At 53.3% G+C, this 27,022-nt stretch overlaps 2 protein-coding genes across 3 annotated transcripts in view; one reads left to right on the top strand and one right to left on the bottom strand.

Moving 5' to 3' along the window:
* The first annotated feature begins 406 nt into the window (after positions 1–406).
* Positions 407–26,227, top strand: PGS1 (phosphatidylglycerophosphate synthase 1). Of its 2 annotated transcripts, XM_090061335.1 has the most exons (10): positions 407–588; positions 5,432–5,621; positions 7,523–7,600; positions 8,316–8,418; positions 9,167–9,356; positions 9,777–9,955; positions 15,496–16,029; positions 21,054–21,202; positions 23,743–23,885; positions 26,089–26,227. In XM_090061335.1, the coding sequence occupies exons 1-9, from the start codon at positions 422–424 to the stop codon at positions 23,860–23,862; spliced, it is 1,710 nt and encodes a 569-aa protein (XP_089917461.1). In that variant the 5' UTR covers positions 407–421; the 3' UTR covers positions 23,863–23,885; positions 26,089–26,227. The 2 variants fall into 2 exon arrangements, with proteins under 2 accessions (XP_089917461.1, XP_089917462.1); XM_090061336.1 differs by lacking the exon at positions 26,089–26,227 and having other exon boundaries at positions 21,127–21,202; positions 23,743–23,879.
* Positions 25,893–27,022, bottom strand: part of DNAH17 (dynein axonemal heavy chain 17) — a 44,333-nt gene continuing 43,203 nt past the window's right edge. The window contains exon 80 of the mRNA XM_090061334.1: positions 25,893–26,270. Within this exon, the coding sequence (XP_089917460.1) occupies positions 26,023–26,270 (248 nt within the window). The 3' untranslated portion in view covers positions 25,893–26,022. The remainder of the gene's footprint in view (positions 26,271–27,022) is intronic.

The raw sequence follows: 27,022 nt of genomic DNA, 5'->3' as shown, positions 1-27,022 counted from the left end.
CGTCCGCGACGGCGGCCGTGTCTGTGCCGCCGGCGGCCGGCGCGTCTTCCGCCCCGCGCCCCGGGGCCACCTGCCAGGCGCGGCGCGGCGCGGCGCCCCCCGGGCCGGGGCACGGCACAGGCGCGTCCGACAGGAGGGGGGCAGAGGGGCCGGCCCGAGGCGCGGGGCTGGCGGAGCCTCGGACGGAGGAACCGGACAGACGAGTCCCCTTCGTGCCGTCAGCCGAGGGGGTCTCCGCGCGCCCCACGAGCCGAGCCGAGCCGGGCCGGGCCGCCACGCTGCACGTGGTCGAGCCCGCGGCCCGGAAGCATCGGCGGCGCGTCGCCATGGGAGCGGGCGGAAGCGGAAGCGTGTGCGGGGCGGGAGTCGATGGGTCGCCATGGCAGCGGGCGGAAGCGGAAGCGGGGGCGACCGGGTCGCCATGGCAGCGGGCGGAAGTGGCGCGGCCGTGATGGCGGCGGCCGGGGTCCCCGCGCAGTGGTGGCGGCTGTCGGCGCTGTTGCCGCTGGGGGCCCGGTCCGGCCTGGCCGCGCTGCTCAGCCGCCTAGCCGACCGCCTGTCCTGGGGCCGGGACCTCCGCGCCCGCAGGTGAGGCCGGGCCCGCCCCTCGCCGGCCCACCCCGCTCCGCCCCGTCCCGCCCCCCGCGCCGCACGTGGCGCCGCCGCGAAGCCCCTTCGCCGGGCGGGCCGCAGCGTCCCTGCAGCTCGGGCCGGGGGCAGCGACACGCGCAGGGTGTTCCGTCTTTCCGCCCGTGGGATCGCAGGGTCGGACTGGACGGGACCCCGCGGTCGCCCGAGTGTCGCCGGGGGCAGACGGGTCGGTCCGCCCTGACCCGGGGTGTAACTGCCGGGTGGGGTCACGAGCGAGGGTGGAGGCGCCGCGGGGGTCCCATCCAGGCCGCCCCCTGCTCGGAGCGGGGCCGTGTCGAGGGGTCGGCCCTGGGCACTCAGCTGGGCTCGGGCCTGCTCGCTCGAGGCTGCACAGAGGCCTCGAGGGACCTGGCAGCTGCACCTTGCCACCCCCAGTCCTGGCACTGGGGCTGGGCTCATCGCGGGCCCTGCTCACCTTGGTCCCCGGGGGAGGTTGGGGTTTGGGCGACACGGGACGCGGTGAGCGCGGAGCCCCCCCAGGCCGTGCTGCATGTGCCAGCGGTAGAAGCAGCAACGTCGCCGCGTGTGCGGGCTGCTGTGCCGGGGTGGGTGCAGGGCACTCGGCAGCCCTCTTGGCTCTGCTAGGCGTGGGGGGTATGAGCTGGGGCACAGAGCTGCAAGTGCAGAGCTGGTTTGGCACCGCTTGATGCTCCTTGTGCTCTGTCATTGCATCCCTCTTGTGCCTCACCCGTGGGCTGGTAGTAGGGTATCAGGGGCTGGTTGTGGCTGCAGCTTGCCTGCTGGACAGCCCTGCGGAGGCTGGGCCTGCAGCCAGCTCTAGTGCTGTGTGCTGCACTGTGCCGGAGCCAGGGGGGACGTGCACACATGGTGGATGAGAAGAGCAGCTCTTAAGTGGCATCGCTTGTCCTCCAGGACCAGTTCCTTTCTGCTGAAGCTCCTTGGGTAATGTTTGCTGCGTGGTCACTTGCACAATTAATTAAGCGCAAGCCCATCTAGGTGTTGTATGGTACATAGCACAGGGCTCTCTTCTCTTCAGGAGCCCACTAAGTACAGGCTTGAAGTGGAGCTGGCTTCACTGAAGCTTGCTGTGGTTAGGAAGCCTGTTGTATTTTGTAACAGATGGCAAGGTCCCTTACTGATGCACTCTTCTAGGTGCCTGCCCCATCCCGCTGGGTCTCGCCTGACACCAGTGTATTGCTGACTGGCCCTAAAAGCATGGGGAATGGTCTGTTGGGAGCCAATGGATGCCCTTTCGCACCATAAAGGAACAAAAGTCTGTGAAGTGTATTTGGTAGTTGAGTCTTGCGTTATTTGGGAAAGACTATCTGCTGCTGGTGTTACAGGAAGAGTATTACATTCTCAGAGCTCGGTTTCCCCTTAGCAGATATTTTTTCTGCCTGTTGTTTTCTGGTTACTTCATTTGTAGTAAAATTTCCATGCAAATTGATTAGAAGAGAAGGAAGGCAAACAAAGACTTCCTTATTTGAAAGCTGCTTCTACCTGTGGTTCTGTCTGCCAAAATAGTTGGCAACCAAGCTGCACTTGCTGTCATTTCTTTCCAGAAAGAATCAACTGCTGGAAAAGAAGTTGGATATGTTGAATCTGGTCTTGGAAGAAACCCCTTGATTAGTGCCTCCTAGACAACAGGATTTCTTGAAATGCATCTACTTAATTCTAGATATTTTAATACTGTGACTGTCTGCTACTTTTCTCTGAGATGTGGAAGACTTCCTGCATTATGGAGTGTGTGCAGCAGTTGGCATCTTGTGAGGTGGAGACCAAAAGTAGTGAATTGCGTGGTACTGAAGGGTCCTAGTACATCTGAGGGAAAGACTTTTCTTCCCGTTGAGTATCCCTGAAAATTCCATTAAAAAAAATCCCACATGAGCTCGTGTGGTGTCTGTCACCGCAGCGCAGCTTTCCAGCAACTCTTCTTTTATGACCTCTGGCTCCTTCACCTTCCCTAGTCCCTTGGCATTTTCCACACTGACACTTTTCCTGTAAGTAAGAGGTGAGCAGCAGCCTGAATGCTTAAGTGGCTTTATAATCTCCATTCAGAGTAGCCTCTGTCCTCTGGGGACTTGCTCAGAGAAAGCCCGAGTCAGACAGAGAGAAAAGGAGCCACCTGCTTGACGCACTTTCGATAATGCACACAGCTTTTCCTCTCTCCAGCTTCCCTGTTACTTGGTTGCATCACTGAGCAACAAAATCAATTTCCAGACTCAACCACTGACCTTTAATTCTTTAAAAAAAGACAAAAGTATGCACCCCAGTGATGAATAGAGACACAAGAGCAGTTTACAGATCCCACTCTGTGGTGACTTCTGTGTGGGTGGAAGGTCTGCGTTGGATCCTGCTGTTTCACTTCACTCTGGCACCACGGCTGAGGTTTTACAGTGAATTGGAGAGCCTGAGCTCCCGCGGTAGTGCACATTAGCCTGTAGAGCAAAACCACAATTCTTAAAAATAAAACATCAAAGAAACCCCCTCTGATTTATAAATAGGGATGGGTTTCATCTAGAAAAGATTGAAACTGAGCTTTGCTAGTTCTGATTTTCAGATTAATCTGATGATGTGAACTGACCTAGAAGCTTTCCATCACTGCATCTCTGACTCCGTTTTCTGGAAGTGCAGGCTTTGATGGTTTCTCCTTAGCATGATGCTTAGGGTTCTGGTGACTGTGCACGCGGTGCTAGGGGCGCAAGCAGAACTACTTGTAGGTAGTGACTTGTACTGTTCTCCCCAGCGTATGGCCAGTGCTAGCTGCGTCTGTGGATTGCTGCTATGCCAGGGTGAGTGGTGGCTTTTTGAAAGGCTTGCCATTTGCTACACAAGTCTGTGCTCTCCAAGCGAGTGACAAATCCCAAATTGGGCTGCAAAGATCAAGTGAGATACGCAGGTTGATTTTGAAGTCTTGGAGGTGGTCAGGCCCATCCATGCCCCAGGCACTATCTCTTCCTAAAGTGACAGTGGCAAAGAACCTGCCTTTGATCACTTCTCTGGTCACTGTCCTGGCACTGCGCTGCTTATGGAGAGGGAAGAGCCTAACTTTTGTCTTCAGCTTCCCAGCAAGGAAGCAGCTCCTTTGGAATCCCCAGAGTGCTTTTTAAAAACACTCCTAGGAACTGGACTGTGGGCCATTGTCTTGTCATTCGGGGAATGCAGTCTGAGCCCTGCCGGGTCAGCAGAGTGTTGAGGAAGAGGCCGATCCCTGCTGGTCTGATTCATGAGTTACTGCCACAGCGTGTGACACACTTGCTGCCTTATATGGAATAATTCCAGGAAGTGTTAGCTTTCTCGATAAGAGTGTTGTAATTCTGTCTTCCTTGTGGGTCTTCACGCAACATGCTTGTTTCTACAAAAAATAAAACCAAAACAACCAAAAAAAAACCCCTTTTCTTTTCTTGGTCAGTGTCATCAGAAGTGGTTATTTTAGGGAAATGTGTTGGAAACAGCATGAAATACCATAGTATTGGCAAAGGACTTTTGAAAGTCCATCCTTGGGGGAAGGCTTTGTTCTTAAAAACCAAATTAGCGTTGCTCATAGTTCCCAAGTCAAAGCCCAATCCACAGGAGCTGCTGAAAAATGCAGTTCTTGGGAATTCTTGCACAAACTGACTCAGACCTGTGTTGCGATGAATAGGTGGTGACAAGCTTATGGACTTTCTGGGAAATGCAACTGCAAGCTGTTTGGCTACTGTGTAAGGCTGCTTGCAAACCTGGTGAAGATCCTGTGTTTTATTATGAAGCAAATGCATGAAATCATTTTCCTGGAATCTCTGCTCATTTGGGCTTTGGGTAGTGGTAAAGCCTAAGAATCCCTCATAAAGTCCTGGTAAAGGTCATCCCTTTCTGTGAAGGGGATGGTGAAATGCATCACGCCAGATTACAGGAGTTGCGTTTTGGCCTTGGGGGACCAGCCATTCCTCAAGGATACAGTCAGCAGCTTGGTCCTTTGGGTGTAGGAGTCCTGTTCTGTAAAGGGGATTAGTAGGGGTAAGCAGTCTTCTGCTAGCTCTGGAAGTACATTTCCACTGCCTACTTTTCTGCTCCAGGATCTGTCTGGGCTGCCAGGCCTAGCTGTGCTGAGTTATGTGGTGTCTGATGTGGACAGATCTCCATCGAGGGCCAGGTGCTGCCTGCTGTTCTCACTTGTGTCTCCTGCAGGGCTTTGCTCCAGGTGCTCTAAGGGAAAGGGATGGCTCTTTAACCCATAAGCATCACTTTCAACTCCCTGCTCCCCAAAAGTAACCTCCGAGTAAGGGCTCCCTTCTCCCCAGGGGACTCCTGACAGTGTGGGAGGCCAGTTATTCTCTGAGACTGAAGTTAGGCTTCCTGCACCTCCTTTGTAGCCTTTGTGAGGGAAACTTTGTCTCTTCCTAGCCCCCGTGCTCCGTGTACCACTGCAGCTGGCAGCTGTTTCTCCCCGTTCACTCCTTTCCCCTCGCATACTGGAGTTGAGGCACATGTTGGCATTTGCCTCTCGGAAGCTTTCTCTGGGTTTTCCCATTGCAGCAAGTTCCTGGCTGGAGAGCGCGCTGTATTCTTTCCATGCCTGTTTCTGCTTGTTGGTCTGTTAGCCTTGGGCTGCGCTCCCTTTGTGTTGCAGAGAGCTGTTACTGATTTCCAGCTCTGCCCTTCTATCTTCTGTTGCAGTTTCCTGTTTCCAGACTGGTGAGTCTGCTGTGAATAATGAAGGTGAAAGGCTGCGATGTGCAACATGGGCTTGATTGCATCCCCTGGCTTGTATACCTGTAGGGCATCTGTGGGCAGCCACAACTCTGTCACACACAACTCCTCAATTTTTTTCCTTTGCCAGATCGTCATGGCTGCTCTTGGCACCATTGCTCACCCCTGCTGTGCCCCTGATCACGTCCCCCCCTTGCTGTCTGTGCTCAGAGGGAGCCCACAGGTTCCAGTGGATCAGAAATGTGGTTCCGGAGTTTGGGATCTCCAGCTCTCATGTCAAGGTGATCTCATCCCCACCTGAGTTCTATGAACTCCTGAAGGTGAGTTTTGTGCTCCCAGCAGGCTTGGCTTTCAGGAGCACTGACAGGGATCTGTGTGGGGGGGTCCCATGGCATTATATATCTCTTCAGACCTGCACCAAGGCTGGCTTGAGACCTTTCTTAGGCAGTTTGGCTTGGATCTTTCTGGCAGAATGAACAAACAAAGGGTAGGAAGGCAGTGTTCCTGAAGCCTTCAAGACATCTTAAAGTCTTAAGATGGTGGCCTTATGATTTGTGACCTTAGAGAACAGTATGGGCTAGGCTGGGGGTGGCAATCTTTTGCTTCTCCTTGGCTGGGGGGTCTGTAGTAGACCCCCACCATTAGATCCCTGTCCCCACGGCCCCCTTGTTTCTTGATCCAGAGCACTTCCGCTTGCCCCTCTGACCCCATTCTGCTGGGAGAGGATGTGTATTGCTCCTTGACACAGAGCGCACTCCACCACCACCTTTCCTTCCTTCTCTATCCCACCTGTAAAGCCGATAGTCCCTAATGCTAACTGCCCAGTCATGGGATGAATCCCATCACGTTTCTGTAAGCCCTATTATGTCTGGGTCTGAACTGGCTATTCTGAGGGCGAGTTCCTCCTGTTTATTCCCCATACTACGAGCATTGATATATAGGCATTTAAGGCCTTGCCTAGCTGTGTGTGTGGCCCCCCCCCCCCCCCAATTTGGGAGACTGTCTGGACTCCTGTTTCTTACCTGGGCACTCCTTGCATTTGTCATCTGTCTTGCGTGGGTGGTATCTTCTCATCTTCCTGTGGCCCCCTCCCCCAGTGAGGCTAGTTTAAAGGTCACCACACGAGATAAGCCAACCTGGAAGAGAAGACATGCTTGCCTTTAGGAGAGAGGTGAAGCCCATCCCACCCCATCAAGTCCCCTGCCCGAAAGCATTGGTCATTATCAAGGACCCCAAGGCCTGCCTGGCTGCACCTGCGTAAGTGCCAGTTGACCTTGCCAATAGAAAATGATTGGTTTAATTAGTTCAGGGGAAGCAAAACCTTGTGTCCACGGCCCTGTCTCACTAAGTGCAGCAGAAATTGAGCCCTTCTGAGGCCCAGCTTCACTGCTGTCTGCTGGCCAGCAGCGCCACCTGCTCCTAGGGAAGGCACAACTCCCTTTCCTGGCCAGGAGAATTCAGGTGGGAAATAAGGGAATAAAAATGATGGGAGAGGAAGAAGTTGGCAGGGGGAAATCCCAAGACTGCTCTACTAGAGCTATGGCAGGCACAGGGTGTAGTTGCCTTGGATGCATAACAGGCACAGCTGCAGAGAGCATGTCAGCCAGTTTTCCAGATCCTGCTTTGATTTCCTATGTGCTTCTGTATGCAAGTCAAAGTGCTGAAGTTACTCTAAAAACTACAGCATGTCTGTCCCACATCAGACTGTGAGGGAATACAGCCATGGAAATGCGCCCTGCTTGCTTGCTTCCTGCTCCTGAGCCCGAGTATAGAATGGGGTGTGCCAAGGAGCAGCTGCCTTGCGCTGCTCAGCACTTGGGGTGGGAGTGTTGTCACAGTTTTGTGCTTAGCAGGGCTCTCACGGTGTAGACAAGGCCAAAGTGGTCTACAGCCTGGTTGCTGGAGACCTGCCCTCATGTTCACTCCCCACTGCATTGAGTGGGGCTGGGAGGCTCCTGCTGGTCTGGCAGAGCCTGTTGCAGCCTTTGGGGTCAGGTTTGCACAGGGGTAAGGACCTCTTATTCCATGTGGTGCTGCTGTGAACTGGTGACACTGGGTTGGGGGAGGCAAAACCTTGGGGTTAGAACAAAATGTGTTCGACTACTTGTCTCTGGCTTAATTCTCTAGCTCCTAGGGTCACAAAAGAGGGGCGTTCTTTCCAGGGACCTAAGGACCTTCAGGACACTACAGCTCAGTCTTTTTCTTCTCCCATGGCCCTCAGGCACAGATCAAGGCAGCTAAGCAGCGAGTAGTGATGGCTTCACTGTACTTGGGAACAGGATTCCTGGAACAGGAGCTGGTAAGTGTGGGGCAAGTGGAGGTGTTGCAGAAATTTGTGAAAACCCCTAGATTTAGTGCATCTGTGATTCACAGCGTGCAGATGTAGCAAGTGTGATATGCACAGCCTCCTGCGCCAGCCTGTTGCACTGAGAGCAGACCCCAGTTTGTCTCTTGCTGGTTTACCTTTGATGCTGTCTGCCCTTCCCAGTGTAAACAGTGTCTCTCTATCAGAAGCTGTGGGTAGAAATCATGGGTCCTGAAGTCATGCATGGCTTGGAATGCAAATTCCATGGTGAAGTGGGTCTAAAGCAGGTTGACACAGAGTTGTTTGGCTTCTCTATGGACCTGTAACAGGCTTACGTCAAGTACACAGGACTCCAACTGCCTGCGATAGGCAGCTCTCCACTCAAGGAGCGTGACTGTCTGTGCTGCTCACAGGAGTTGTTCCCTCCCCTTTTGACTGGCTTCAGCAACTCTGATTTGGGAAGAAGCTTGAGTAATTCTCTTCTGTGCTTAACTGGAATGCAGAGGCTTGAATGATGCTTTGCATGCGTATAAAGTCAGTGCTGTAGGTTGGCATGGTGCTTTGTATGTGTATGAAGGGACAAGGGGCCCTGTCTGAAGCTAGGTCTGAATCGGAGGAGTATTTGATCACGAGACGGGTTGAGGCAGAGGTGTGCAGGCTTTCCCAGCAGCTGGCTGTGCACGTGACATGCAGGGTGATCTTTCCTCAGGTGGATTGCTTAGAAGAGATGTTGGACAGGTCACTGCAGGCAAGTGGATCATCCTCTGATCTCAGGGTTTCCATCCTCCTGGATTTCACAAGAGGATCTCGCGGTAGGTACCAAATGGGGGCGTCCGTTTTCCGCAGTCCAAGGTTCAGTCACGAACAGCCGCACTGGTAGTGTTGGGCGTCACAGTATCCGTATCCTTAGAGCACGGAGCTCCAGGTTTATCAGGCCCAAAGGTTTGCATTCTGTTCTCTTCTAAAGCTGGCCTGCTTCCTATGAACAAGGAGTCATCCAAAATACAGTAGCTTTGTGCTCACAGGAAACCCTCAAGTGGGTGACATTGCAGTCACTGCACCAAGTCCTGCTCTCAGTTATGCCTCTGCAAGCCCACTGACTCCAATTCTGGTGCCAGCAGTACTCATCCTGCCCTCCCCCCTGGGAGTTTGTCAGGCAGTGTCAGGTAGAAGTTGACAGAAATAGGATCTGTCCTGGCCCTGAATCTGTTGTAGTACATCCTCCTAACACATGCTACTGATGTTGTTACGTGTGGCCGGGTGAAGAAGCTTGAGTGTGCCACTCTCTGGGTAATCCTTCATAAAGCCCATTCTCTGATGGGCTTAGGATACTTGTCTCGTCACTATAGAATCAATAGAAGTATAAAGAGAACATTATTCTTTTAAAACAAAGGAGCGGAGCCTTCCTAAAATACAAACAGGAGATCCTGTGGAGGTAGCTTCCAGCTGGGAATCTCTTGCCTTCTTGGTGGGACTTCCCACTGATGAATCTTGGCAGGACCCTGCTGAGATGCCGTATGCACACTTTCCCCTGTGGACACATTTCCACCTGTCTTTCAGGCAGGAAGAACTCCCGAACCATGCTCCTCCCACTGCTAAGAAGATTCCCAGAGCAAGTCCGTGTGTCCCTCTTTCACACACCCAACCTCCGTGGACTGCTGAGACTCTTAATCCCTGAGCGTTTCAATGAGACCATCGGGCTGCAGCACATCAAGGTTTATCTCTTTGATGATAATGTGATCCTGAGTGGGTAAGTCCTCACCACCCCCTCCCTGCCCCTGCTCTCACTCTCTCAAAACCCTGTTCCGTTTTGATGGGGGCAATCTTACTGTCTTTACTGGGAGTTACAAAAGAGAAATCTATCCGTGGTCAGGATGCCGGAGCAGGGCTGCAGGTGTACTTTTCAGTCAGCCAGCTAATGCTGTGGTTTTAATATAGGACTTAGTTATGTCTTTCTGATTGCGATAGTGCAGAAGCAGGGACCTTTTTTAGTTGCAGCATAAGCCTCTCTGCATGTCTGCCTAGAGCTGTTGGAGAATGTACTTTAAAAAAGTAAAATCAGGGCAGTTGGTAATCCTTCAGTCTCATGTGGGCCTGAGAATGAGATGCCCCAGATGCTCCCAGTCACACTTGCTGTATTCATTATCCTGACATTCTCATCCTGTCTCAGCGCGAACCTGAGTGACTCGTACTTCACCAATCGTCAGGACCGTTACATACTCCTTCGGGACTCTCCTGAGATCGCAGATTTCTTCACAGAGCTTGTGAATGCAATTGGAGATGTGTCTCTGCAGCTGCGGGAAGATGATACAGTCCAGATGATGGAAGGGATGGTGCATCCTTACCAAGGTATGAGAAGGTTTTCCTTGCCCGCCCTGGGCATGAGATGGTCCGATGGACATTGGAAATAAAGCTAGTGATGGGTGAGGTTGATTCTGTTACTCCAGCTTTCCCTGGTCACTGAGATTTAATTTTGCGTAGCTGATTGCATCCCTTTCCCCTCCCACTGTTACAAAAACAAAATGACTAAAATCTTCCGATTCGATCAGTCAAGAGGACTGTTCCTCCAGTGTGCCTTTTCTGAGAGCTGATTCAGAGGAAGATGCAGGAATGAGCAGTAGAATAACCAGGCCTTGGGGGTTTCTTCCAAACTAGCAGACATTGGTAGCTCAGGCCATGAAACAGAGGAGTTATGCCCTTTCTGCAATCCTTGCTGTTACAACTCTGGTCATTTCATGTCAGTGTTCCAAAGGCCATATGAATCCAGTGCTATTTTCAATAAATAGTATTTTGCAATGAAATCTGTTTTTGGTTGTCGGATAAATATCTAATTGGGAGGAGGACAAGGGCCTTCTGGTGAAAGAGTAGGCAGACAAGAGTGGGGAGTTTTCAGATTAACATGATAGGTTTTCATTCTGTCTGTGCACTGATGGGCATGTGGCAGGTGGCAGCAGATGCTGCGGGCTGTATATATTTCTGCATTGTGCATTGTTCAGACAATTCTTGTCCTGCTTTGCAGGGAAAGAATGTTAATGGAACTTGGTTCAGAGCATAAGATATTCAGGACTGTGGTGCCGCTATCCAAAAAAAGCTCAATTCACAAGATGCCAATGTGCAAAGCTGCAGTCAAGTTACTTAGAGTGCAGGCACATTTGGAGCTGATTTCACAAAGCCAAATGTAATTGGAGCAGGCAGATCCAGTGAGCAGGAACAGCCTCCTGCAGGCCAGTCTCTCGCATGGTAATCCCACGTGCAGACCTGACTGACAGAGAGCAGACCTGCTTGGTACCTCCTGTTTGGCTGGTGGCATGTAAATGTTTGTCTCAGTCTAATCACATAAGCCCATACTGTAAGGCTCATTCCCATGGCTCCAGCCCCATTGACTCACTGGCCCAGGTGCAGCTGGTTTATACACCTGTCTCTTCCTTTGAGTGAAGATCAGTTTAACATATGCTCTTGGTAGACTCCATGCTTTTTATAGACTTTCATAGACATTTGGGCTGGAAGGGACCCTGGAGGATCATCCAGTCCAGCCCCTTGCCCAAAGGGCAGGAAGTCAGCAGGGATCATAGGATCCCAGCAAGATAAGCATCTAAATGTCTCTTGAAGGCATTCAAAGTGCGTGCTTGCACCACCTCTGGTGGCAGTCTGTTCCAAACCTTGGGGGCTTGGACAGTGAAGAAATTCTTCCTTATGTCCAGCCTGAATCGGTTGCGGTGGAGTTTGTGAGCGTTCGATCTTGTCATCCCTTGGGGTGCTCTGGTGAACAGATGTTCCCCGAGATCCTGATGAGCACCCCTGATAAACTTATAGGTGGCCACCAGATCAACCCTGAGCCTGTGCTTTTGCAGGCTGAATAGCCCCTTGGCTCTCAGCCTTTTATCATAAGGTCTGTTTTCCTGACCTCTGATCATGCGTGTGGCTCTCCTCTGCATGCTTTCAAGCTTCTCCACATCCCTTTTGAATTGTGGGACCCAAAACTGGATGCAGTACTCCAGCTGCGGCCTTACCAAGGCCAAGTGCAGTGGGAGAATGATGTCCCGGGATTTGCTTGAGAAGCATCTATGGATGCAAGCCAGTGTTTTGGTCACTTTACTAGCCTCAGCATCGCATTGCAGGCTCCTGTTCATCTTATGATCAATCATGACCCCCAGGACCCTTTCATCTGTAGTGCTAGCCAGCGTAGCACTGCTGAGCCTATAAGCATGGTGCAGGTTTTTCCTCCCAAGGTGGAGAACCTTGCATTTTTTGGTGTTGAACACCATCAGGTTCTCATCCACCCATTTCATGAGTCTATCCAGATCTGCCTGGATCACCCTCCTGTCCTCAGGTGTGGATGCTTTATCCCAGAGTTTGGTGTCTTGGCCAGTCTGCTTCTGACACCAATGTCCACATCATTGATGAAGATGTTAAATAGTATAGGTCCTAGGACAGAGCCCTGACGGACCCTACTAGTGGCCGCGTGCCAAGACAATGGCTTCTGTCAGCCACCACACTCTGGGTCCTACTGCAGAGCCAATTCCCCAGCCAGCGGATCATGGTGAAGTCAAGGCCACAGTTAGCCAAGAGGTGATCAGGGGATACCAGATTGAAGGCTTTTTTAAAGTCAAGATATACAATGTCAATCTCTTTCCCCTTGTCCAGGTGATAAGTCATATTTAAATCAGCTGCTCTGGACGATCTCCACCCCCGAGTGCTGAGGGAATTAGCTGAGGTCATTGCGGGACCCCTGGCACGGCTGTACGAGCACTTGTGGTGCTCTGGTGTGGTGCCAGAGGACTTGAAGAGGGCCAGTGTGGTTCCCATCTTCCAAAAAGGGGAGGAAGAAGGACCTGGGAAACTATAGGCCAGTTAGTCTTACCTCAATCTTGGGCAAGCTTTTTGAGAGAATTATCCTGGCGCATGTCCACGAAGGTCCAGCGGGGAGATTATGCTTAGGGGCAACCAACCCGGGTTCATTAGGGGCAGGTCCTGTCAGACCAACCTGGTGGCCTTCTACGACCAGGTCACCAAATCCCTAGACACAGGGGTAGCAGTGAACATAGTGTTTCTGGACTCTCGGAAGGCCTTCGACACTGTCTCTCACCCCATTCTCATTAAGATACTGGGGGCCTGTGGTGTCAACACCCACACAGTCAGATGGGTCACCAACTGACTGGAGGGCCTGCTTGATGGGTCATTTTCAACCTGGAGGGATGTGGGCAGTGGGGTCCCCCAGGGCTCGGTCCTCAGGCCCGCACTGTTCAACATCTTCATCAGCAACTTGGATGAGGGGGTAAAAAGCACCTGTTCAAATTTGCTGATGACACTAAGATGTGGGGGGATGTGGGCACACTAGAAGGGAGGAATCAGCTGCAATCGGACTTAGACAGGTTACAGGGGTGGGCGGATGAGAACAGGATGGGATTCAACACTGACAAGTGCAAGGTGCTACACCTGGTGGGAGGAGAACCGGCACCATACCTACAGGCTGGGGAACTCCCTTCTTGTCAGTACAGAGGCAGAAAAGGATTTTGGAGTTGTCAGTGACGCCAAGATGAACATGGGCCGGCAGTGTGGGGACGCGGTCAGGAAGGCCAACCACACCTTGTCGTGCATCCACAGATGCATCTCGAGCAGGTCCAGGGGGGTGATCCTCCCCCTCTGTGCGGCACTGGTCAGGCCGCAGCTGGAGTACTGCGTCCAGTTCTGGGCGCTGCACTTCAGGAGGGATGTGGACAGCATGGAGAGGGTCCAGAGGAGGCCACTCGCATGATCAGGGGCAGCAGGGCAGGCCCTACGAGGAGAGGCGACGGGACCTGAACCTGTTCAGCCTCCACAAGAGAAGGCTGAGGGGGGATCTTGTGGCCTGTTACAAACAGGTCAGGGGGGACCAGCTGGCACTGGGGGAGTCCCTGTTCCCCCGAGCACTGCCAGGAGTGACCAGGAAAAGCGGTCTCAAGCTGGCAGAGGGTAAATTCAGGCTAGACATCAGGAGGCACGACTTCACGGACAGGGCGGCTAGGATCTGGAATCAACTTCCAAGCGAAGTGGTGCTGGCTCCTACCCTGGGGGTCTTTAAGACAAGGCTAGACAATCACCTTGCTGGGGTCATTTGACCCCAGTACTCTTTCCTGCCATGGCAGGGGGTCGGACTTGATGATCTGCTCAGGTCCCTTCCGACCCGACCAACTGTGAAACTATGAAAGGAAATGAGATTGGTCAAGCAAGACCTACCCACAACAAACCCATGCTGGGTATCCCTCAGGATATTGCCTTCAGCTAGTCTGTTAAGGATGGCCTCTTTGATAATCTATTCCAAGACCTTCCCTAGGTTAGAGGTCAGGTGGTGGGTCTGTAGTTAGCCAGATCTACTTTCCTCCCTTTCTTGAAGATAGGCACCACATTGGTCCTCTTCCAGTCTTCCGGCCCTTCACCAGGGCACCAAAAGCTCTTGAAGATCTGTGCCAGAGGCTGCGCTACAATGCCTGCCAGCTCCTTGAGTACCCTGGGGTGTAGATTGTCAGGGCTGGCTCACTTGAAGGTGTCCAGCCTCTCAAGGTGTTCCTTCATAAGGTCAGCTTTGATGGAGGGCAAGGAATCTCACTCGCCCAGGCCTCCCTGACCCACAGTGAGCAGGGGCATCCCATGGGACTGATGAAAAAGTGACGCAAAGTACCCATTTAGCAAGTTTGCTTTATCCTGGGCATCGGTTGTCAGTTGCTCCATCTGGTTTAGCAGGGGTCCAGTGTTGCTCTTGCTTTTCCTCTGGCTCCCCACATATCTAAAAAAAGACTTTTTATTGTCCTTGATATTTGCAGTGGAACTCCAGGTAGCTACAGCCTTGGTTTTCCTGGTTCGCTCTCTGCAGGTCCGGACCAGAGCAGAGTATTCCTCCTTGGTGGTGGTTCCAGTCCTCCATCCTTTGTAGGTCTTCCTTTTAAGATGCAGGAGGTCCGCCAGTTCCCTGGAGAGCCAAGGGGGCTGCTGTACCCTTTTGCTGCCTTTCCTCCGAGACGGAATAGACTTTGCTTGCGCATCCAGGATTGCTCCCTTGAGGAGCAACCACTCGTCCTGAACTTCCCTCTCCTTTGTGTTGTGGCCTTTTAGGGCCTCTCTGACAAGCCTCCTTAGCTTGTCAAAGTCAGCTTTCTTGAAGGCAAGGACTTCTGTATTACTGACCAACTTGCCAGCTTTACAGCAGATGGTGAAGGTGATCAGCTCATGCTCACTGTTACCTAGCTTCCCTTCGACTGTTAGGTTGCTGATTAGGTCGTCCCTCTTTGCCAGTACAAAGTTTTCACTTGTTTGGTGTAATTGCAGCCTCTTGCCCATGTCAGCCCTCATCTTCAGCCTTTCTTAGAGACCCATGGAGCCCATCACTAGTCTTTCAAGCCCAAGAGGGAATGACACTATTCTTCAAGGGGACCTAGTACAAGACAGTCTTGCATGTCTTACATCAGCTCCTAGAAGAGTAGAAGGGAAGGAAGGGTGCTTTCAGTTCATCCTGCTCACTCAGATGTGCAAGGTGGACTGGAGCTGGAGCAGGAGATGTGGAACAAGCAGCTGCCTCTGCTCATGAGAGGCTTGTCGTCTTGTTCTGTGATGGCTGTATGGGTGCTTACTGTGGTGTTGATCAGTTCAGGAAGAAGTCGCACGGCTTGCCATCCCCATCAGAAATGGGGCTGCTGCTTCTTCCCACATTAATTCTAGGAAAGTTGATTTCCCTTTGATTTCTCCCATCTGAGCTGCAGAAAGGAAAGACAGCAGACTACACGAGCTCCATGTTGGTGTTACCTCTTTGGGGTACTTTATTAGGTACCGTGTAACAAGTTTCCCTTGTTACACGTAGAGGCTCTGTAGCTGCAGCTCTCCAAAGGCTCATGCAATCACTCTGTGTTTTTCCTTAGGAGACAAGATAACATATTGCGAGATGGCAAATAAGAGAGTCATGGAAGTGATCAACTCTGCCAGGACACGACAAGAATTCCTCCATGCACAGACTTTCCACAGCAGCCAGGGAGAAGATCACTGCTTCTCCCAGCAAGACCTATATGCAAGTGGGGACATGAAACCGAAGCCAGACACATGGATTTATCCACTAATCCAGATGAAGCCCTTTGGGATTCAGATAGACGAGATGGTCACAGAGACATTGCTGACAGAGGCAGAGCGGGGTGCCAGGGTGTACCTTACTACCGGCTACTTCAACCTGACTCAAGCCTACATGGATTTAATTCTTGGCACCAGGGCGGAGTATCAGATTCTGCTGGCTTCGCCAGAGGTGAATGGGTTTTTTGGTGCCAAAGGGGTGGCTGGTGCCATTCCTGCTGCCTATGTTTACATTGAGCGCCAGTTTTACAATGAAGTGTGCTGCGTTGGCCAGCAAGAGAGGGTCAGACTGCAGGAGTACTTCAGGAATGGATGGACTTTCCATGCTAAAGGTGAGAGAGTTTGTTCCCAAGCCTTCTGTAGGGAAACTGCAAGGCTGGCATGGAGTGAATATATGAAATTGGGGAGGGGGTAAGTCCACTAGCAAGCTGCTGTCACACTGTGCCAGTCCAGTGTTCAGAGCACCCATCGTGCACGTACACATGGAAGATCTGGATGCCTGGGGGGCTGGAGGTTGCAAAGCAGTCTCTTTCCTGTTGGTTCCAACCAGTCCCCAGTCAGTAGCGACTCCAAGCAGTTTCCATGTGACAGTCAAGGACAGGCAGTTAGAGCAGAAGTCAGGAACAGACCGCTGAGCACTTTGCTCCCTACTGCTGGCTTCCCCACATAGGATTAGAGTGGGGGAGCTGGGGTAAAAGGGCATTATACCCTATTCAGTGCAAGAGCAATCCCATTGCCTTGTGCCTTTTGTACAGGGCATGGGGTGAGGAGAAAGGTGTGCCTCAGGCATGTTTGGTCTGGGAGAACAGGAGACATCTGGATGAGTTTGCAGTAGTGATGGCAGTTTGATTCGGTTTCTCAGTTTCCTGTTGCTTTGGTCTAGGCAGTTTACAGAACAGGAAGTGATGCAGTGAGTCCTTTTCTAGAGATATGGAAGGGAGCCGGGGGCAGGAAATGGGCAGGATCAGCTGTGGAGCCAGCAGTGAGCCCCATGGCACTTGTGAGTGTCTTACCCCATGGGTGGGTCTATGCCCTTCTTTATGGAGTGTTTGGGAGGTGACGGGGACACACCAGCTTCTCCCTCTGTTGTACAAATGAATTCAGCACATGGGGAGCAGCATGGCTGAAGAAGCAGCGATGAGAACAGGGCATGTGTATGTGAGAAGTCTGAGTAGGGGGCACCCCTGAGTGCAGAAGGCCATGTAGTGAATGTATTGCACCCCAAGCCCTTGTTGGAGCCATGGGCCTTGCTGCTGGCCCAGGGCCTTCCTTGCTGTTAGACACAGGGGTTTCCACCGTCCTGCACCACATGGATTGAGGGCATAAACATCTCACTCCCTTTAACCATAACTGCCCCATAACCCCTCTACTCTCCTGCCAGGGTGCACTCCCTTCTGGTTGCCCTTGTGCAGTTCCATGCACATGGCTGCAGTGCTGTTCTAGGTGGCTGTGGCCAGCGAGGCCTGTGTAGCCTTTTGTGCTGGTCCCTGCATAGTTTTGCTGCACGAGGACTGAGCTCTCCCTATACAAACTGTTTCCTTTCCATGGCCTGTCTTGTGCCCAAGCTCCTCACACAGATTCATACCTTGCCTTTGCACCATCCGTTCAGGGCAGAGAAGATAGTCGTGGGAAGCACAGGCACACAGGGGTCAGGGAAAGGAGCTCTTTGGTTCCCCTGCTACTTTAGCCCTGGTTCCACACTGCTGTTCTGGGTCCTCAGCCCTGATCCACAGCACTGTCTGCTCTCCTGCCCACCCTGGGCACAGCTGGCAGCCCATCACATGGCCGCCCTGGGGTCACTGTAGGCAGATCCAGTCTGGAAGGAATTACTGGGTGAGTTTTCACAGCAGCTGTGCTCTGTGCTTGAGGGCATTGCATTGTGTGCAGGATGAGTCTGATGAGCAGGGTGGAAGGATGTGGCTAGTCCCTTGGGCCAGCAGACGCAAGTTCCAAAGGCCAGGGCCTGCAGCTCTTGGAGGATCTCTGCATTTGTTTGTCTGAGGATGCTGGAGGTTAATGATTGTGGGAATGTTACCATCTACCCTGCTTCCTGTGGGGCTGCTCGGAAGACGGCTCAGAGGTTGGGGGGAGGAAGGTGCTGACTAAAGCCTTCTCTGGACTAAAACAATACATGTTCTGCCCAGCTCGGATGCCAGTGATGAACTGTAATACAAGCAGGCTGTGGACCGGTTGCCTGTCCTGCGTGCATGGCTCCTGTTCCACAGCCTTGCTCGGAGCGCCAGAGCAGGAAAACATTTCCTGGTTTACTTGGCTCAGCCTTCAAGAGGAGTTGAGCCTGTCTGGCTGGTGGGGACGTGTGATATGTGGTCCAGGCTGGGGTGCCTGGTTGATTGGAGGTGATGCTTCTCTCTGACTGCAGCATTATGCTCTGGGCCCAGAACTGTCCGGGGCCGAGAGGTGGTTTTGCCTTCCTGGGTGGGATTTGCCACTTAAGAAGAGGAGAGGACTTGACACCTTTCCTCCGCACTGGGGCTGTTTCCCTCTTCCCTTCTGAGCACCAGACAGACAGGTCTGCAGCTCCCAATTCTGCTCTGCTTGGCCGTTTGACAGGTGTCTGCTTCGTCCAACTTCTGGTGGAACCTGAGGTTGGGCAGGACTGAAATCGGGTCAGGGCAGGAAGCAGGAGATGAGTGTTTGGCTAGAGTAGCGACTGCTGCAAGCCTCCCACCTCTAAAACACTGCTGCAATGTGCAGCTCCCTCCAGTGCTGCACAGCCTTGCCCTCACTCTTGTGCTAGCCTTACTTGGGGTGGGTGCAGAAGGCGATTGCATCCTGGGCCAGGTGCTGCAGAGCTGCAGTGCCTGTGGCCCTGCCTGGGGGTTCATGTTCTGTGAGGAGCCAGGGGGTCCCCCGTGGGGGGCTCTCGTAGTGAGGTTAACGTGTTTTTTAGATTAAACCTTGCTAGGGCCAGGTGATAAAGCATCAGCCAGGGCCTTCTGAGGTTCAGGTGAACCCACTTTATGGCTGGTGAATGAGAATTGGGAAACTGCTCTTCTCCTGCTGGAAGGGTGTGAGCAGGCTCCCTGGCTGTCCCAAAGCCTGGAGCACAGGCTTCCTTCTGCTCAAGGTGAGTGAATCTCCAAGCCCCTCTCCTAGCACGGAGGGCAACTCCTGTCCCCCACCCCTGCCGGGAGCCCCAGCTCACGCAGAGTCGGCTCGAGTCAGGCACCGAGGTGGCAGGAAGCACTGAATCTCTGCAGAGCGCCTGTTCTCTGTGGCTTTGGGACTCCCCTGTGCAGAGAGTCCTGCCCATGGCTGTGGCCGGGGTGTGTGGGGGAGCAGCCTCTACTTGTCATTGGTGAGTGAAAGGTGCAACTGAAAGTGGCCCAGAGGTCATGGGCCTTGTGCTCTGGGTGGGGAGCAGGTTACAGGAAGAGATGTTGAATTGGCAGCCTCTTACTCAAGGCGTTCTTGGAAGTGCTCTTGGTTTGAATTAAGGACCCTGGTTGTATTCCAGGATGAGGTGGTTTCTGTGCCCTGTTTTCTTGTGACCTGTGGGCTAAGCTAATTTAGGGGCACAGCCGGGGCCCTTAATGCACATGTCCTGTCCAGCCAGGATCAGGCAGTTCCCTTGCATCACCTTCGTCCACCGGCAGCCTCACGAGCGCTCCTCTGCCAGGCCTTGGTCTCTCCTGGGGATGACCTGTCTTTGTTTTCCCGACTCCATCCTGTGAGCCGAGCGGAGTGCCTGAGAACCTCCTGTTCCTGGGCTGCAGAACTGGCTCCTGCCTACCTGCCACTGGCCCTTGGTGTGGTTGTCTGGCAGGGCGTGGGCTCTCAGGGGTTTAGGGAAGGGCTGACTGCTGCGCCCAAGTAGAGAGGAGGATGTGGTGTGGATTTGGGGCCTGGGTGTCCCCGTGGGTTGGCTTGTACTGTGCTATAAATATCAGGCACTCAAATTTACCCTCTGGTGATTTCCAGGGAATGAGTGGGTGTGATTGTTTGGCCTACCTCATTAGTAAGAAGGCTCGTGTGAATTCATGTGCTTCATTGGCAGATGCCCTAGTGCTCTGATGCTGCCTGGTGCTGGGAAGTGGAACTCATCAGCTCTCAATTCCAGAGACTTGCAAAGGGGAAGAAGTTGGGCTTCTGGCCCCCACCTTCTTCTGTTCCTTTTCCTTGCCATGTGTAGAAGGCCCGAAAACTTTCTAAAGTTCCCAAGAAAAGACCAGGAGTCATAGGGGTGCTTACGAGTTCATCTTCACGTCTCATGGAGAACAGAAGTGAAAGTTACAGCGCTTCCTACCTGTAGTCTGGGAAAATCGGGAAGTGTGAGGCGCGCAGGCTAGAATGGCTGGTGTCCTTGGCAGGGGTGACCACTGGCCATGTAATGGAGGAAATGCACTGGGAGCCTGGGGAAATGTGTGCCTCGGGTGTTTGTGGCAGCTGGCACCAGTGACCTGGCTGCCAGCCTGGTGCAGCTGTTTGGGGGCGCATTGAGGAAGGTTCCTCCTGGCTCATTCCCTACCTCTGGGTGAGAGGGACAGTGGGAGAGGGAGCTGTCCACTTCCACGAGCAATAAGGAGAAACTGATGCATAGAAATAACATGGGAGGAAGGTCTGAGCTCGCATCGGTCCTGCCGTAGCCTGTCAGTGCTGGCCTGGTAGGGAGGGCCACAAGATCACAGCATGCGGGTGGGAAGCTGTGTGGCTTTCTCAGTGTGAAGAAGGCAGATCTGCTATGAGGTGGGTGGCCAGCACTAAAGGCATTGTTTATTTTAGGCACAGATTCGATGGCCATCAGAAGAGCCATGTTTCCACATTTTTGTGGTGTGGGAGAGAGCTGGTTTGGAACTAGATCTGCTTGCTCCTGAGCCCAGGGGGTCGAGAACTCTCCTTAGTTACCAAAGAGGGAGGGCTACAGAGTATTTGTCCTGCTTCAAGCCCTCTATGGTATTTCCTGGTATACCAAGTGACCTCTCATTTACTGGTAACTCTCCGAGTATTGTTATGCTTGGAGCCTTTACGGTTAGAGCGTCTGTATACTGTGCTGTGTCTTAGAAATGACATGTTGGCCCCCAGCTGGAGCCTCTGCTTGGGATTCAGCACAGAGCACAGCAACTGCTGACCCCCAAGAGCTCCCAAGTTGCTCGTGTAGGAGGGCCCCAGCCCTGAGTTCCAGCAGGTTGCCTCCATGGGCTCCCCCACCTGCGCACTGCCCTGTGCCGGGACCGCTCCTGTTCCTGCCCGCCTGCTTGCGTCATGGCCATTTCTGGCTCCTGTCAATGCAATGAAGTGTTTAATTCATTTCTTTTACGTAAGAACAATAGTTCGCGACAGCTACAGTCACTTCCTTTGTCTGTCATGTTTCCTTTCTTCTCCTGTTTCCCGGCAGGCCTCTGGCTGTACCTAGCAGGAAGCAGTCTGCCCTGCCTAACCCTGATTGGCTCTCCTAATTTTGGATACAGGTCAGTTCATCGGGACTTGGAAGCTCAGGTTGCAATTGTGACGGAAAATAGAGACCTGCAACACCAGCTCCATCAGGTGGGTGTGAGTGGGAGGGGCGGGGGAAGGGAATGGTGCATTCAAAACCTACCATGGCAGTCAGTGAAACCCTTCCCAAGCAGAGGGAAACTTGAGGAGCTGTCAGTTAAGTGTCTATTGATGAGCTGCTGGCTATGAGTGCCTGCTTCTGGGAACCCGAGCCCATGACGAGAAAGAAGAGCTGTCCCCAATGACCTCCCAAGTGATGGGAACCGTTAGGCCCTGGGGGCTGAGCAAATGCAGACAAGCCACTCCGAGCAAAGCCGCTGACTCTCCTGTGGCTACTGATGGCAGCACGCGCTCCTGGTTCCCTCCATTGTCAGGTAGTGTCTGAGCTCTGGGGAACAGGCCTCAGGCTCTCACAGTTGCTGACCTCACTTGCAGAGTGGTTTGGATCTTAATCATGCAGCTGGAATCCTGTACAGGAGTGTGAATGCCACTGTGGCTGCTTTCTAGCCATTTCCTTTCCCACAGGACTTAGGAGAGAGGGGAGGCAGGGCAGGCCTGTGCTTCCAGCATCACTGTTACCGTAAGAAGACGTGTCCGGCTCCTCTTGGGTTCCTCAGGAAGGATTGTGCTCCTCCAGATCTAGAATCCTTTCAGTGGTTGAGAAGCTTTCACTTCATTATCTTTTTCCCACCCCCACCCCATCTGTTTGGACTTTGGCATTGTTGTGAGCAGCTCCTGCAAGTCCGAGCTCTTTGGCACGGATTAGTGCAGATGCTTTATTTAAAGCTTTGCAAAAACCTACTGGATCACACCCATGCCTGGTATGGGAAGGCTCAGTTTCTGTCAGATCAGTGGGAATTGCCTCTCTTTCCCCAAGCTGATTTGGCCCTATGAAATGGGTTCAAGTGTGCCTAGGCAAACAGAGTTCTCTGTCTTGCTGGAAGTCATATGGATGTTCCCCTTTGTGTTTGTCCCGCAGCTGGGCTTTTCCTAATGAGAAAAACCGATAGCAGTGTTTGGAGTGAAGAGACCTGGGAACAAGCATGTGGCCTGCAGCCATCCATCAGCAGGCGTTTCCCATGGGTGTGAAACTGCCCTGCAGTTTGCTGCCTGGCTGGGGTGAGGCTGAGGTGAGCTCTGCCAGAGCCTTTGCAGCACCAGTGCCTTGCTCTCACCCTTGTTCTCAGTGACTGTTTTCCACTGGACCTGATGGCTGCAGTTAAGTGTTAGACATCAGGCGTATCTGCTTCCTGTGTGTTAGCTCAGTGAAGACTTTGTTTTCAGATGTACGAACAACCAGGCTGTTTGGTCCTTCCAGTAGTCACGAGACCTCAACAAGTTCACTTTGTGGTTTCATTTGCCTTCGTGCCTTGGAGCCTTTCATCTTTATGCTCTTGTACTTGTAATTGCCCTGCAGGTCTCTTTGCTGACTCCCTCCAGCAGCTATTTTACAAAATGTTGCTCACCTGCTGCCTTGGCAGGGCCTTGCCTGTGTTGCACTCTAACACACTTACACTTTCAAATGAATGCTTTACCCGGGGAAGGTGCCAAGCAGGCTCAGATAGCTCTTCTGGCTGCTGCACTGAGTGAACCAAGGTAAATATTTTGTTAAAAGCTCTGAGCTGAAACAGGCCTCACTACATTAAGTGACTAAAGCCTGGAGCCTCTCTCACAGGGTCTAGCACGGGACTCAAATGCTTGTAATTGGTATAAGCAGGCTAGCCGCTGCCAGGATCTTCTGGATCACACAGCAGCTTGGGATGTTCCTGTCCTGTTTTCCCTCAATTTCCTCCTCCTCCTCCCCTGCGATGGCAGGAAAGAGACTTTCTGTGTAAAGTGCAGAGAAGACACTGCTGCTTCCAGAGTATGCCCCACACCATATTTGCATGAACAGGAAAGCAAGAGACCTCACTAGTTTTATTGAAAGAGCCACTTCTACCTTTGATCAAACCACGACTTTTGTTTGCCCTGTGAAATGTATCGGAACTGAGCGCTCACTTCCCTCTCCAGCAGTGCTGTATGTGCTTTGAAGAAACTCGAGCATTTCTGGTAACTTGCTTGAAACCTTGACTGCATACTCATTTGAAAACATGTTGGAGCTGTGTCTAGAAAGAGTTTTTCAAACCTGACTCTTGAGATCAGAGTCTGGCTTCTTTCTCAGGCTGTTGCAGCTAGGGGCTGGCCCCTGTCACTGTTCCTGTTTCCTTTAAGTGTAATTGAGTTAACTAATTGCTTCAGGGCCCAATCCAGCAGACACCTCCAGTGGGGCCCATCTTAAGATGTAAATAGCTGAGCATGTTTAGGCAGAGTATTTGAGTGTAGCTCCCTAGAATAAAATTGTGAAGCCTCAGCAGGCAGCCTTGTTGTGTCATGCCATGTGCTCACGGTTTGGTGGGCAAGTTGCATCTCTGCTTCACGTCGCAGTGTTGGACAGGATGGGTCCTTGGCCCCTGACCTGGCAGAGCTGTTGAATTTAGACACGTAGGAGAAGAATGATTTATCCTTCTAGCAAGAGCCACAGTCAGTCTTCAGCTGAGACTGGATGTTTGTGAGAAGGGCAAAGCATTGGCTTCTGGTCCTTTGTCTTGTAGGAACAGGAGCAGCTCTATCTCAGGTCGGGCATGGTGTCACCATCTACGTTTGAGCAGCCGAGTCGCTATGTGAAGCTCTGGGTGAAGCTGGTAACACCTCTGATCAAGAACTTCTTCTGAAGGCATAAAGGAGGTGGCTTGGGGTGAGTGTTACATTTTGCTCCGGGAGGGCCTAAACCTCAGGAAATGATCCTATGGTGACTGCACTTCTTCATGTTGCCTTTCTTTGTAATGGGGAAGAGTCAGTCATCCCAGGTTCCTCTCAAATTGGGAAGCTGCTCACTGCAGCTCAGAGCCTTCTGAGGGCCTGCATTACATTTCCCCATGAGTGGGTTTCATTTCTACTTTGTCATAGTTTAGAAATAACTAATGATCCTTCTGGGAAACGGGGAGGAAAGAACCCAGCAAAGGTTTCCCATACACCGGTAGGATTTCCTCTTATGAAATGTCCCTGTTGCAGCTGGGGTCTTGGCTTGGACTCTACCTGTGTGCTCCTGATGAGGATCATGCTGTGTCCTTTCCTGTGCGACCTGGGGCTGGAGGGAGGAGAAGATTCATCCGGGGCCTGTTCAGAAGTGCTTACCTTGGCCCATTGGGCAGTGTCTGATGAGAGCTGTTGCTGTCCTGGCTCAGACGAGACCACAGCAGCCCTTCCTCCCAGTACTTGCACAACTGCCAAGAAACTGGGGGAGGCCTGAGTCCAGCCGGCCACGATTGGGAAAGGGTAGCATGTCTGCCTCTGTGCCGCCGCTGCCTCCTTGTGTGACCTCAGGCTCTGCCTGTAACCTACTCCCACCTTTGAAAGAGCCTGGCATGTCTATGCTGCAGGGATGCCCAAGTCTCTGGCACCCAGGGCTGAGCACTGGGCTGCAGACCCCGAACTCAAGAGCTCCCTGAGCTGTGCCCTGCCTGCACTCCGGGGATCTTGTCTACGGGAGAGCCTGGAAGCAGCACTGGGGCTTGTCCCCTAGCACTCTGGGCTCAAATGCTGTGAGTCAGTTGTGGGAAGGGCACTGGAGGGAGGCTCAGCACTTGTGGGAATATTGCCATGTATGTCCTGTGGAGAGGACGGATCCAGCCCAGCCCATATCCGTTGCCCTGCGGTCAGCACAAGCAAGCGTAGGCTGGAAGGTTTGGTGGTGGTTAGTTGGGAGTGCAGACCACAACCAGGACCGCAGTGAAGGCTAGCTGTTGAGGTGGGCCCAGGGCCTGGCTGGCAGGAGACCAACGCCAGCCTTTGGTGGCATTCCCAGGCCAGAGATGTCCCTAGAAGTCTGGCCCACGTTCTGCCGTTGCTGTAACTGCTCCTTAGAACAAGGGCTCTTAGGCCAACTGCTGAGGGCGGGGATGCCCAAGTGGCTGAAGCTGCGGAGCCAGCTGTGTTGTTGTAAGGCTGGGTACCAGGCTCCTGCATGCAGAGGGAGAGGGTTGGGCTCTCGCTGAGGCATGGGGCGGGACTGGCCTCCCTTGGCTGCAGTGGGGCATCCTGGGGCGAGCACGCCTGCAGCAGTGATGGGTTCTGCGGGGTCCACCAGTGGGATGGTGTGGGTGGCCTGCCACTGGTGCTAGACTCACTAGGGGGAGCTGTATGCCCACAGGCTGTTGAACTTGCTGTGCGGGGGTGGGGGGGAGTGCAGCTGCAGGCCAGGCCCTGGGTGATGGAGCAAGGGGATGGACAGACCCTGCATCCCAGAGGCAGAGACAAGTGTGCCGGACTTAGGTGTTTGCAGCCCGTTGCACCAAGGCAAAGCTGGCAGTCTGCAGAACGGGGAGGTGCCATGAGCCTTAGCAGCAGGTGTGTGGCCCCAGCACGGGGGCAGTGTGCAGCAGAACGTGGGTGCCTGCACTCTCCCCTGCATGGCAGCCCGTTCCCCTCTGCCCTGCCTGGGATCCCCTGGGATAGGGGCTGTGGTTGCTGGGGCCGGGTGGGAGGCGAGTGCTCTGCTGTTGCCATGGAATAAGTGACTGGTAGGTGTGTGGGACGAGAAGTGAAGGTGGCCATGGGCCAGTGTTTGTGGCTGCCACTTCTCTTTAGCGCATGGTCTAAGCAGGGCTTTCTCACAGCCTGACTTGGCGTTCTCGTGGGGGCATCAGGCAGCCACGTATCATGACAGCCGCCCAAACAGGCCAGTTACTACTGAGCCACCGTGCTAGGAACTTGATGTTTCTTTTATTGTCACATGGCTAAAATACCTCAGGGACAGACAAGGGGTCGGGCTGTGTGTTCAGTGAGTGCCCACAGGCTCTGCGGCCTGTGACGAGTGGTGGTTCAGTAGACGATCAAACCTGCAAGAGCAAAGCGACAGCAGCAAGAATCCACTTAGCCGGTTTCTCTTTTGTCTTCAGGTTGAAGGTCCAGACATAAGTGGGGCCGCGTATCCGCGTCTTGTAGACGGGGCACTCGTAGACGTTCTTGGTGTCCATGCGGTCCACAGGGATGGCTCTGATGAAGATGACTGGCATCGAGGGCGTCAGCTCCTTCAGCCGCGCGTCTGCGATGACGCCACTAGGAATGTCCCAGCGAGCGCCTGGAAGGGTGCAAGCTGTCAGCTTGCTAAGCCGGAAGGGGTGGGGATGGGGATCCTGGCAGCAAGGCCTGGCTGAGGGCTGCGTGGGTCTCCCTTGGTGCCATCTCCTTGTGACACACACTGACGCCTCCTGCAGTAATGCTAGGGGTGGGGTCTCGGGTGTGCAGTCCTGCCCCGAGCTCTGAGGGCAGGCACGCAGGGAAGGGCAAAGCTTGGCCAGGGACAAGCCACGTTAAACTATCCCGTGTAGTCTGCTTGGGTTGGTCTCGGCCGGGTCTGGCTGGGAACTTCCTTCTTACTTGGGCTTCCTCAGTCCAGTCTCCTGTACTATTGGGACTCCTTTTCCCAGCCCACTGCAGTAACCTCCCCAGCCCTGTCCTAACCTCTGCATCTTGCTGCTGGATTCCCAGCCTGAGCATCAGCCTGTTGCTGCTTCCAAGTTAGCTGAGTGCTGCTCCCTGCTGGCCCCTGCCTGACACTGGTACACAATAAAAGCAGCTGCTCCCCAAACGGCCTCTGGCTCTTGCGTACGGATCAAAACAGCGACGCAAAGCCAGTAAGAGCTGCCCATGTTGTACTGCTGGGATGCTGGCAAGTACAACCTGGTCAGTCATTGCGCCTTAGCTGTGGCCTGGGGGGATGGCTTGCATGTACGCTGTACTTGGCCCTGGCCTCATCACGGGGAGGTGGCTGTGGGAGTGCTCCTGCCCTGAGGCAGCACGCTCTGAACAGCGTCAGTGCGCGTGGGGCCC

The sequence above is a fragment of the Crocodylus siamensis genome, chromosome 8 (assembly GCF_052110815.1).
Source record: "Crocodylus siamensis isolate JL-2025a chromosome 8, ASM5211081v1, whole genome shotgun sequence".
In the NCBI taxonomy this organism is placed as follows: domain Eukaryota; kingdom Metazoa; phylum Chordata; order Crocodylia; family Crocodylidae; genus Crocodylus; species Crocodylus siamensis.
Note: the sequence above shows the minus strand (reverse complement) of the source record. Positions and strands in the feature narration are given on the sequence as shown.

Coding starts and splice junctions, on each gene's coding strand:
- PGS1 (XM_090061335.1), top strand. CDS start 422: ATGGCAGCGGGCGGAAGTGGCGCGGCCGTGATGGCGGCGGCCGGGGTC. Junction 8,419..9,166: donor TTTCACAAGAGGATCTCGCG/GTAGGTACCAAA, acceptor CCTGTCTTTCAG/GCAGGAAGAACTCCCGAACC. Junction 16,030..21,053: donor ATGGACTTTCCATGCTAAAG/GTGAGAGAGTTT, acceptor GTTTCCCGGCAG/GCCTCTGGCTGTACCTAGCA.